The sequence below is a fragment of the Diabrotica virgifera genome, chromosome 9 (genome assembly GCF_917563875.1).
Source record: "Diabrotica virgifera virgifera chromosome 9, PGI_DIABVI_V3a".
In the NCBI taxonomy this organism is placed as follows: domain Eukaryota; kingdom Metazoa; phylum Arthropoda; class Insecta; order Coleoptera; family Chrysomelidae; genus Diabrotica; species Diabrotica virgifera.
The window spans coordinates 39,075,193-39,087,802 of NC_065451.1; the positions used below are offsets into that span (position 1 = coordinate 39,075,193).

General features: G+C 31.1%; 1 protein-coding gene across 1 annotated transcript in view; it reads left to right on the forward strand.

Moving 5' to 3' along the window:
- Window positions 1–12,610, forward strand: part of LOC114332826 (lipase 3-like) — a 112,339-nt gene that overhangs the window by 40,109 nt on the left and 59,620 nt on the right. Inside the window, exons 5-7 of the mRNA XM_050660089.1 lie at window positions 4,300–4,384; window positions 4,492–4,634; window positions 11,545–11,688. Of these exons, the coding sequence (XP_050516046.1) occupies window positions 4,300–4,384; window positions 4,492–4,634; window positions 11,545–11,688 (372 nt within the window). The remainder of the gene's footprint in view (window positions 1–4,299; window positions 4,385–4,491; window positions 4,635–11,544; window positions 11,689–12,610) is intronic.

Genomic DNA, 12,610 nt, shown 5'->3' on the forward strand with positions numbered 1-12,610 from the left:
ATTATAAAAATAATATTAATAATACATAGATATATTATAAATAACACTAAAATATAAATATGCACTATCTTCGATATGTTATTGACTTACTAATCGTAGTATTTTCTTTCTATTGACTTCCTCTTTTAGTATGGGTAACCATATCCTACTGTATTCTACCGAGGTATTTGTGACAAAATTGGTTTCATTTAGTATAATTAGAGCCGCTTCTTGATTTTTCTCTTTTTACTATCTGATTCTTTTAGGACTATACTTCAATCTTTCCACTGAACTCTATGTTCATTGTACCATGCGTGTTTACATATTTGAGATCTATCAAATTCTCTATTTTTAATATAAGACTGATGTTCACTTATTCTAACGTTTAATGGTCTTGATGTTTCACCTAAATACAATTTTTCGCATTTACAAGGTATTTTATAAATACAGATCTTTGTTCTTTATTGTTTATTATTATTATTATTAGAGACTAAGTTTTCCAACCTAATAAAAATATTTGTAAAATAAAATATTTTTAAAAGATTTTTAATTGAAAAACTTATTGGCCCATTTTCCTGGTGACACCTCCAAGGCTTCTAGAATATGCAAGCCAGATGGATGCTGCAGTGAAGACAAAAGGGAATATATATCCATCTGGCTTGCATATTGTAGAATCCTTGAAGGTGTCACCAGGAAAATGGGCCAATAAGTTTTTCAATTAAAAATCTTTTAAAAAATATTTTATTTTACAAGTATTTTTATTAGGTTGAAAAACTTCTTAGGTTGAAAAAAGTCTTTCATTTAGCAGATGCCGCTACGCACCTACTACCTTCACGTCAGTTGCAATGGGGGACTAATATGTCGAAATTTTTTTGCCTGGACTAGAGAAAGCAGCCTATGCATTCTCTGAAGAGCCTCTAACAAGAGGTGAAATCGTCGATAAGAGTGCTGGCTGCACTCTCTAATCTAAGTAAAAATTAAGACGGTTTTGGCTTCGCATTGCAAATGAATGAAAATTTGCAGACATATGCATTCGCGGGAACAATACACAAATAATCAATAAAAAATTTTTTTTACGTTTATTAATTGTTTAAATAAAAAAAAACGATTTTAATGAAAAATGCTTAAATTCTCTTGTTTTTTACAACGTAAAAACTTGAACTTTTACGTGTTGTAGCTAATGATATGAACTATACATAATTTCACTTTTTACGTTAATTTTTTACATTATGCTTCATAAATAAACAATAAAGTTTCAAATTTTTTGCCGATTCCGACTACTTTTCATGTTTGTACATCATATGTTTTATACATATTTTAAGAAACATGTCGATATATTTTAATGATTGAGAAAAGTGTAAGTCTAAAAAGTAAATAAAAAAATATGAAAAAAATATTTTTAAGAAACGCTTTTCTTTAGTTACGAGTGACTAAAATTAAACATATTATACAAAAATCAACTAAAAAGAAAAAAATAAAAAAAAATTAAAAATCTAACACATTCGCAAAGAAAAGCGTGGCGTTTCTTCATCGAATAAACGGTTTTCGCACCACGCTTTTCTTTAAGGAATGTGTTAGATTTTTCAATTTTTTTTTATTTTTTGCTTTTTAGTTGATTTTTTTATAATATGTTTAATTTTAGTCACTCGTAACTAAAGAAAAGAGTTTCTTAAAAATATTTTTTTCATATTTGTATTATTATTAGGTTTAGTTTTAGATAAAATAGATCTCAATGCGTTTGTTGTCTTGAATGTTGTTGAAATGTTGAATTTACTTCCTATTGTTTTAAGTTTCTCGGATAGTCCTTATCCAAGATAAGGACTATCTGAGAAATACTTAATAGTAATCATTCAGATTATCCATTCTGGATAACTGTACTTTTTTATTCTTGTACTGACTGCGCCATGTAATAATACTCATTTATTTTTAAATAATATTATATTTAATAAATTACACAAAGTAAAATCTACATCTTTTGTGCTAAGTCATTCTTCTTCGTTTTCTTTCTCTTGGAAACAAATTCACTCTTACTACAAATCTTCTTCTTCTTCTTCGCGCGACTAGGATTACTCCTGTTTGTCTGCCTCTTATTCCGTTTCAGTTGTTGTTAACTGTACATTGTCTTTCCACCTTTTCGGCGGCCTTCCAACGGGTCTTCTGCTATACGGCTTGTTGTTTTTACAGATGTTCGCTAATCTATCTGGTTCCATTCGATTTACATGTTCGTTCCAGTTTTTCTTTCTTGTTTTTATCCACCTGTTTATATTTTGAATTTTGCAACGTTCTCTTATACTTCTGTTGCTTTGTCTGTCTCTTAATGATATGTCCGCTATTGATCTTAATACTTTCATTTCGATATTGTTGATTTGTTGTTTCGTCTTTCTTGTATCGGTCCTTGTCTCCGCTGCATATGTTAGGATAGGTCTTACTGTTGTCTTGTATACTTTTATTTTGCTTTCCGTGGTCAGATATTTGTTTCTCCATATGGTTTCTCGGAGGCAACCACTTACTCTTGCCGCTTTTGTTGCTTGTGTTGTGGTCTCTGTTCTTATATTCCTGTCACTAGTGATCTCTACTCCTAGGTAATTGAATTTCATTACTTGTTCTACAATTTTGCCGTCTATTTCTAACTTGCATCTACGCGGCTCTTTACTTATCACTATGCATTTAGTTTTTTCTACCGATATTCTCATATTAAATTTATTTGCTGTGAGATTGAAAGTGTGGAGCTGCCTTTGTAGGTCATCCTCGTTATCAGCAATTAGTACTGCATCATCGGCATAGCATAGTATCGTGATTTTATGCGCTCCCATGTGGTATCCATGTCGTTTTCTGACTTCGTGAATTATTTGATTCATCATCATATTGAATAACAATGGGCTGAGCGAGTCTCCTTGGCGGATTCCTCCTTTTAGTTCTATGCGTTCTGTTTCTCCCGTTGACATTATAATTCTGGTCTTGTTGTTCTTGTTAATTTCCTTAATTAGCCTTATTATCTGGTGGTCTATTTGTTCAGCTTGTAATAAATTTAAAATATCATTTCGCCTCACCCTGTCAAAAGCACTTTTTAAATCTACAAAGCACATGTATGCTGGTTTTCCATATTCAATAGACTTTTCTACTATTTGCCTGATAATAAAAATTGCATCTATTGTGCTGCGGTTCTTCCGGAAGCCTTGCTGTTCATCTGCCATATTCGCTTTTTCCTCGATTTTATCTTTTATGACTGCCGTCAACAATTTTAATGTGCTGTTCATCAGACTAATGCCTCTATAATTTTCAGAATTTTTCGAGTCTCCCTTTTTGAGTATCGGTAGCAGGAGACTTTCCTTCCATTCCGCTGGTACTATTCCGATATTTATTATATCGACAAATAATTTTAGGAACCATTTGAGTAGTGTTCTTCCTCCATATTTTAGCAGTTCATTATTTATCTTATAAGAACCAGGTGCTTTTCTATTTTTTAATTTTTTTATTCGTTCTTGTAGCTCTTCTTCTGATATTAGTACTCTATCGTGGGTTTCATTAATGTTTATTTCTCTGTTCTCTTCTTCTCCTTCTCCATATAATTTCGCGAAATGCTCAGTTCATTGTGTCTCCGTAATGTTATCTATCCGTATAAATTCATTCATTTCTGTTTTTTGTCTCCTTATCATCTTCCACACCTTTTTCTGGGATCCATAGAGGTCGTATTATCCATAGAGGTCGTACAAATCGTGATAGATAAATACAATTTTTATTGAAGTTATACTTCTTTAGGGACAAGGGTGACTCTTTACATTCCCTGGCGCATGCGCACACCGACAGTATGGTATGTATTAGTCGCTACATCTTTTAAGTTATGTAGCGCAAATAAGGTGTACGTGATAAGAATATATTATTAGTGTTTTTAGTAAATATATTTATTATAATTTTTATGTCTGTGGATTTGTCTTTGTCCTAATAAGTATTATTGAAAATGTTTATTTTCAAATAACGTATCTGTCACCGTGATTGTAATGATGTCCTAGAAATGATCGACTGAATACAAAAACAGTGGTAGCTGATCGGTAGAGCATTCAAATCGTTCAAATCCGGACAAAGTCATTTTTTTTGGTATTCTTTTTGTTCTTTCTAAAATTAGTTTAATATTTAAATACAATACAAAAAAACTGTTTAAAGTAGAGATAAAGTATATTGATTTCGTTGAAATCATAATATGAAGTTAGATTATATTATAATAGAAGTATAACTTCTTACGTGCGTACAAAGTACACACACATTCTTTTTTATTTATTTTTGCTAGTAATGTAGCCTTACTAATTCGTTTTATTATTTTAGGATGATATGCCATCTATATTAAGTACATTGGTTAACACAATCTCAGTAAAACAGGGTTTACATTATGGTCAGTTGATCCTATCAGGTATGCATCCTATACTATTATGGTATAAAAAGCCATAGTTGCCGAACTGGCCATAGCTGTGGAACAAGTAAATGTAAACATTTATTTATTTTATTTTTATTTTTTAGGAAATTTCCAAAATTACGACTATGGTCCAACGGCAAACCAAGAGAGATATAATTCAACTTCCCCTCCGTTATACAATTTTCAAAATATAACGTATGCAACTGCTCTATTTTCTGGAACAACTGATCGCACGATTTCATTACAGGTAAGCCTAGCTTAAGTCAACCTTTTTTATAGCGTTATGGCAATAGTTGATTTTATAGTCTAAGAGCTAGTGAACCAACGGTCGTCCTCTAAGGCTAGAAATTTGTCTAGTGATAATTCATAGCACACCAAGGCTAAAAACCATGACCTGGCAGGCATCAGCCGTGCACGTGTATCTGCCAGGTGAATCGAAAAGTGCAAATTTAGGGGGTGAAATAAACTTTCTCCTGTAAAGTTTAAATTTAAGTATGTGTTTGAGTAAGTCATTTAGAAGAAATATGTACGTACAATGACAGGCGATTCTGAAGAGCATAAGACCTTGCCAGGTGAAGGGAAAGATTATGGGTTTTTCCTAAAATTATTTTTTTTTGCATCGAACAAAGTTTTTTTTAGGTTTTTTGAATCATTCCAAACAGAAAAGGTCTTTGGTGATTTTTCTCTTAAGTTAATAGTTTTTGTTATATAAACGATTAAAAATTTTGAAAATTGCGAAATCGGCCATTTTTACCCTAAATCGGACATTTAACTAAAAATTTCAGTGTTGGCAAGGTAGGTAGATATTCTTTAAACATTGATTGATGAAATCCCGAAGAGTTTTTTGCAATACAATAGAGAAAACCCCTTTGTTTTTTAATTGCTAATCAAGCGGGCGCGACACTGTAGTATAAGTGAGGACGTTTGAGTTTGCATAAATTCATTATATCGAGAAAGGGCAAATTTAAAGAGAAATTCTCAGACAGGTCGATTTTTATTTTTAGATTAGGACTTTTTGGCATATTATATATAATACCAGTGACGTCATCCGTCTAGGCGTGATGATGTAATCGATGATTTTTTAAATGAGAGTAGGGATTGTTTGATAGCTCATTTAAAAGGTTATTTAATTTTCTATTTAGTAATATAGACATTAACATAATTATTTATACAGGGTGTACAAAAATTTTTTTTTATTAAATTAATTTAGACAAAAGGAAGAAAAAAATTGTGTGTACACTCTGTATAAATAATTATGTTAAGGTTTATATTACTGAATAGAGAATTAAATAACCTTTCAAATGAGCAATCACACAACCCCTACTCTCATTCAAAAAAATCATCGATTACGTCATCACGCCCAGATGGATGACGTCACTAGTAATATATACAGAGTGTCCAGAAACTCTACCGACAAACGAAGACAGGAGATTCCTCATATAAATTTAAGACATTTAACCCAATTCTTTAAGTCCGAAAATGCTTCCTAAAGGAGCTAGAGCTCTTTGAAGATGGCGTCTTGTAATTAGTTTTTCTTAAATAGCTCCAGAACACTTCTATTTAGAAAAATGAAAATTGGTACGCATATTTATTGTGAACTTCTAGTACCAGTCATAGGCGTCCGTTTTGGGTAGGGCAAAGGTTATTTTATCGCATAACTTTTATGTCTTTAACTTTTAAGCATTTTTGACACTGGATTATTAAATTATGAGGTATGCTAGTACTAAAAGGTACTCTTGCTTGAAATCGGTAGAAGACACCGTTTTCTAGAAAAATCGATTTAAAAATTTTTCATTTTTTGTATTTCCAAAAACCGGTACTAGAAATTCACAATGGATGAAATCAATTTATCTCTGGAAAATAATTATGCATACCAATTTTTGTTTTTCTAAATAGAAGCGTTCTGGGGGTATTTAAGAAAATCTAATTACAAGACGCCATCTTCAAAGAGCTCTAGCTCCCTTAGGAAGCATTTTCGGACTAGACGAATTGGGTTAAAATGTCTTAAAATTATATCAAGAATCTCCGGTTTCGTTTATCGGTAGAGTTTCTGGACACCCTGTATATGCCAAAAAGTCCTACTTTTAAAATAAAAATCGACCTGTCTGAGGATTTCTCTTCAAATTTGCCCATTCTCGAGATAATGAATTTATGCAAACTCAAACGTCCTCAGTTATATTACAGTGTCACGCCCGTTTGATTAGCAATTAAAAAACAAAGGGGTTTTCGATACTGTATTGCAAAAAACTCTTCGGGATTTCATTAATCAATGTTTAAAGAATATCTACCTACCTTGGCAACATTGAAATTTTTAGTTAAATGTCCGACTTAGGGTTAAAAATGGCCGATTTCGCAATTTTCAAAATTTTTAATCGCTTATATAACAAAAACTATTAACCTAAGAAAAAAATCACTAAGACCTTTTTGTTTGGAATGATTCAAAAAACTTAAAAATCTTTGTTCGATGCAAAAAAGATAATTTTAGGAAAAACCCCTAATCTTTCCCCTCGCCTGGCAAGGTCTTATGCTCTTCAGAATCGCCTGTCATTGTACACATTTCTTCTAAATGACTTACTCAAACACATACTTAAATTTAATCTTTACAGGAGAAAGTTTATTTTACCCCCTAAATTTGCACTTTTCGACTCACCTGATAGATACACGTGCACGGCTGATGCCTGCCAGGTCATGGTTTTTAGCCTTGGTGTGCTATGAATTATTACTATACAAATTTCTAGCCTTACAGGACGACCGTTAGTCGGATGGTTCACTAGCTCTTAGACTATTAGGTGAATCAACGTAGCACTAAAAAGCCTAAAACCTAGGAATTTTGTGCAGTAAGATGAATCGTCATGCAATTTTTTGCATTCGTTTCGAGAGAGTGTTTATTATATTAGATACTCATGACTTATGGGTCATTACTCACGGGTTGAATTTATCTGACGATGTCTTCTCCTTTCAAATAACCTGATCAAAGAACAATCTACCCCCAAAAAAAAAAATAAAGGAAGGATGAAAATTTGGGAATAGGTAGTTTAAATTGTCTATTATGATATAACAAAAAGTTTACAATTCTACATCCCCTCCATTTTATAAAAGTGGAGGGGAATACCCCCCTCTCGAAGATGAAAAAAATACATTTAAAATAAGACCGGAATTGGATAAAATGACTAATTCTAAACAACTTTTCTTCTATAGAGTTTTTTCACTAAGTCAATACTTTTCGAGTTATGTGCGAGGGAGTATGTTCATGTTTAACATAATAAAACATGTTTTTGGACGGTTTTTCGGAGATAACTCAAAATATAAGTATATTAGCGAAAAAAAAATATTCTTAGTAAAAATATATCCCATAAAAAATTTAAAAAAATGGTGTATACATGAGCTCTGTAGACCCAGTAGAAGCAGAGTTGCAGCTAATGAAAAGTAGGTTCTTCTTCGTCAAATTCCAAATCGAATATTTCAATGTGAAATAACTAAAAAACGGAACACTTTTAGGGGAAAATTCATTTTAACTTTTTAAAAGTGTTTAAAAAAAGGTTTATTTTTGTTTTTAAAAAAAACTTGTAATATTAAAAGTAAGTGAATTTCTCTCAAAATATTGTTGGTACCTTTTATTTTTTTGGTAAAAAAATCGCGAAAATCGCCCCCTAATTAGCATCACATATAAATTTTAACATTACCACTTCACAAGTTATTTTGTCTATGTATTATTTATATGATCTGTAAGTTTCATCGCTTCAAAGTGCTTCGTTTTGAAAAAGCTGTAGTTAAAATGGCTTGAACGAGTAACTAATCACGAGCTTAGACAAATTTGAACAGCCATAGCATATAGTCTTGTCGCCAGGGGGGGTACAACGGCCTTCTTAATTCAGATGGACCTCCCCAAGTTTTTTTATATATTTTGATCCGTAGAACACGAATTTTTTGGGTAACAGTTGATCCGGATGTCGATAAGATTGTTATAAACGAAGAAGTTGAGGAATTACATAACAGCGATTTCTCGCAAAACAAAACATTTTTTTGTATTTTTTGGGTCATTCTAACCTAAAAATGTTCCTACAAGTTTTTTCGTAGGATGCATAGTTTTCGAGATAAACGCGGTTGAACTTTCAAAAAATCGAAAAATTGCAATTTTTGAACCGGAATAACGTTTGAATAAAAAATAAAATAGCAATTCTGCTTACCGCCTTTAAAAGTTTAAGTCAAATTATATCTGTTTTGAATATTTGCATTGCTAAAAATTTATTTTTTGATTGTTAAAAAAAGCTATAAACACATAGTGTTTCTCGTGCCTAATACATGCGTTTTAATGCATGCTACTTAGAAATAGCCCCGTTTACACTTTTACCTCCTCTACGCACTCGTTCGATTTTAAATGAGAAATCATTGAAACATCACTCAAGCACTAGGTGTTTATAGCTTTGTTTTAACAATAAAATAATACATTTTTAGCAATACAAATAATTAAAACCGATATAATTTGACTTGAACTTTCAAATGCGGTAAGCAGAATTGCTATTTTATTTTTTAATCAAAAGTTTTTCGGGTTCAAAAATTCCAATTTTTCGTTTTTTTGAAAGTTCAACCGCGTTTATCTCGAAAACTATGCATCCTACGAAAAAATTTGTATGAACATTTTTTGGTTAGAATGGCCCAAAAAATACAAAAAAATGTTTTGTTTTGCGAGAAACCGCTGTTATGTGATTCCTCAACTTCTTGGTTTATAACAATCTTATCGACATCCGGATCAACTGTTACCCAAAAAATTCGTGTTTTACAGGTCAAAATATATAAAAAAAACTTGGGTAAGTCCATCTGAATACAGGAGGCCGTTGTACCCCCCCTGGCGACAGGACTAATAACCAATTTTTGTCTAACAAGAAAACAAAAAATCAAAAATATTCAGAAAAGCAAAACGTATATTATTACTCTTTGAGATTTTTGGTATTCCTAATTGTTTTTAAGTTAATTCCATAAACAATTACGATTTTTTTCAAAATAAAAAAAAATGTTTTATTTTAAACCCAATTTTTTTCAAAACTCAGCATTTTGAACCAATGAAACTTATTAGATAATATAAACAATACATAAGTAAAGTAATTTGTAAAGCGGTAACGATTAATTTTCTTTGAGAAGCTAATAAAGGGGTGATTTTCGCCATTTTTTACCAAAAAATAAAAGGGACCAACAATATTTTGAGCGTAACTCACTTACTTTTAATGTTAGAAGTTTTTTTAAAAAACAAAAATAAACCTTTTTTAAACACTTTTAAAAAGTTGTAATGAATTTTCCCCGAAAAATGCTCCGTTTTTTGGTTATTTCACATTGAAATATTCGATTTGGAATTTGACGAAGAAGAACCTACATTTCATTAGCTGCAAGCTATATTTTTACTAAGAATATTTTTTTCGCTAAAATACTTACTTTTTGAGTTATCTCCGAAAAACCGTCCAAAAACATTTTTTTTTTGTTAAAAATGAGCACATTCACACGCAAATTACTCGAAAAGTATTGATTTAGTAAAAAAACTCTATAGAACAAAAGTTACTTAGAATTAGTCATTTTATCCAATTCCGGACTTATTTTGAACGTATATTCTTTCAATCCCGAGAATACCCCGTATTTTTCAATTTTTGTAAAATGGAGGGGATGTACAATTGTAAACTTTTTCTTATAGAATAATAGACAATTTCAACTACCTATTCCCAAATTTTCATACTTCCTTTATTTTTTTGGAGGTTTTCGTAAAATTCTCCGTTCCCTGATCGGGCTAAAAAGTCTCTTACTTTCATGGTTCATCAGTTTTCTAAATTCATTATTACCTAAGTTTAGTGGACCTGCTATCTTCATCTTCATCAATCTTTCTTCATCTTTCTGTGTCAGAGACATTACTTCAGCACCATATGTAACTACTGGTCTAATTACTGCTCTGTAAATTTTCAGTTTTATTATTCTGAGTCAGCTTCTTATCTTTAAGGAAGTTGTTGTATTTCCAGTAGGTTCTGTTTCCTGTCTGGATTCTTTCATTTATTACTGTGCTTCTATCATTAGTTTCATTAACTAAAACCCCAAGATATTTTAAGTGTTCTTCCTTTTCAAACTCATATTCACCAATATTTAAACTTGTCATATTAACTGGATTTTTTCTTCAGCATAGTACGTATTTTGTTGTGTTTTGATTTATTGCTACTCCCCTGTTGAATGATTCCATACATAAGTTCTTAAATTCTTCTTTTAAACTGTTTAGGTTTCTGTTAATTAATACTATGTCGTCAGCATACGCCACAAGTTGCGACGTCCATGTTATAATAATTTTACCTTTTATTTCTGTAGCTCTTATTGTTCCTTCTATAGCGACATTAAATAGTGACGTTGATAGAGAGTCGCCTTGCCGTACTCCAGTTGCTATTTCTATATTTTTGGTGATTCCGTTATCTATTATTGCTGCAGTCGATCCTCGAAAGTTTCATTGTGATATCTAGGTTTTTCGGTACACGACAATTAGACCGAAATCATTAGACCGAAAGCAGTAGACCGAACTCATTAGACCGAAAAGCACTTTACCGAAACCTCACTAGACCGAACAGCATTAGACCGAAATGGTACATAAATTAAAAAAGATTGCAGTAAATTATGCTAAGATTTTGTATATCTGTCTTTTTGTTTATTGTATTTTTTTTGTACTATTTTATATATAGAATGTGTAAATAATTGTTACTCAGTATAGTCTGATATGAAACAAGTTTCATCCGTTAAACAAATTAGTAAAGGTAAAAATAAATTAAGGGTAGAGTGACTTTAACACCATTTTAACTGTTTATAATAAACATCCAAATAACATTTAGTTATAATTACATTAGTCTTATCTCTTTTACTGCCACAAGTAAAAAGAACTGCTTTTCGGTCTTCTGCTGTTCGGTCTATTGAGCTTTCGGTAAAGTGCTTTTCGGTCTAATGAGTTCGGTCTACTGCTTTCGGTCTAATGATTTCGGTCTCTTTAAAGTAAACCAGGTTTTTCATGTCTTCTATTAGGTCGGGTCTTGTTAAGCTGTCAAAGGCTTGCTGACAAAATTTGTTATAAAATTATAATAAGATTTACCAAATCTATATACCTATGTTAGTTTTATTCACTAATTTAAATTGTTTATTTGCAGGATGCCCGACTCTTAGCAAAACAACTGCCAAATCTAGTATACTATTCATCAGTTCCTTTAGCTCGATTTAGCCATATGGACTTTATTGTTAGTAAGAACAGTAAACACCTTATATATAAACCAATTTTGAAACTATTAGACAAATTTAAAAATAAATGAATTATTATGATTTTCTGTTTTTCTGTTTCTGTGACCAAAAAATACTCACCATCTTGTCGAGTAATTTAGATTCATAAAATAAGCAATTTGGAGTATTTGAGGAATTTGAGGCGAGAATCAACTGAAACACCTTCATACTTCAGGCAGTTATTGAACGAGCTTTTCTAAAGAATAATTAAAACGATCGAAAACGTCTACCAGAACAACACAATATAAGTAAAAGTAGAAGATGAAATAACTGACCTAATTGAAGCTGGCAATGGAATAATGTAGGGAGATTCCTTGAGTCCTTTATTGTTCAATCTGATCATGGATGAAATAATAAAAAAGTAAGAACTAAAAAAGGATACCAAATGGGAGAAAAACAACTTAAAATAATCTGCTATGCAGACGATGCAATACTAATCTCTCAAAGTGAAGATGATTTACTTACAACGTACTCTGCGCCATTTTTATATACCTGTCAGAAAACTTAACTTGCTAATTTCCTCAAAAGCATGGTCTAATTGGATGTTTTAAACTTTAATATAACATTATTTTATTACACAAACTTTCATATAACATTAATTTATTAAATTATGTAACATACGATACTTTGTTAGACATTGTCTGTGTAAATTTTAGTTGAAGCTTGTCGCTTAAGATAAACATACGATAGTTTCAAGGTATCAATCTATAAAGGAATATTCATAAATAACGTAAGTATCTTAACAGAAAAAAAAAATTGTAATAGTAAAAATCGACGAAGAAAAATAAAATTTAATATGTATATTAATCTGTGACAATCTGTGACACTGTACTAAATGATGTTCTATACAAAAAAAATCTCAAAAATTTAATTAAAATCATACGACTAAAAAATGTAATTTTTGAAAACTATGTAGTTTTACACAATTACTACCACTTT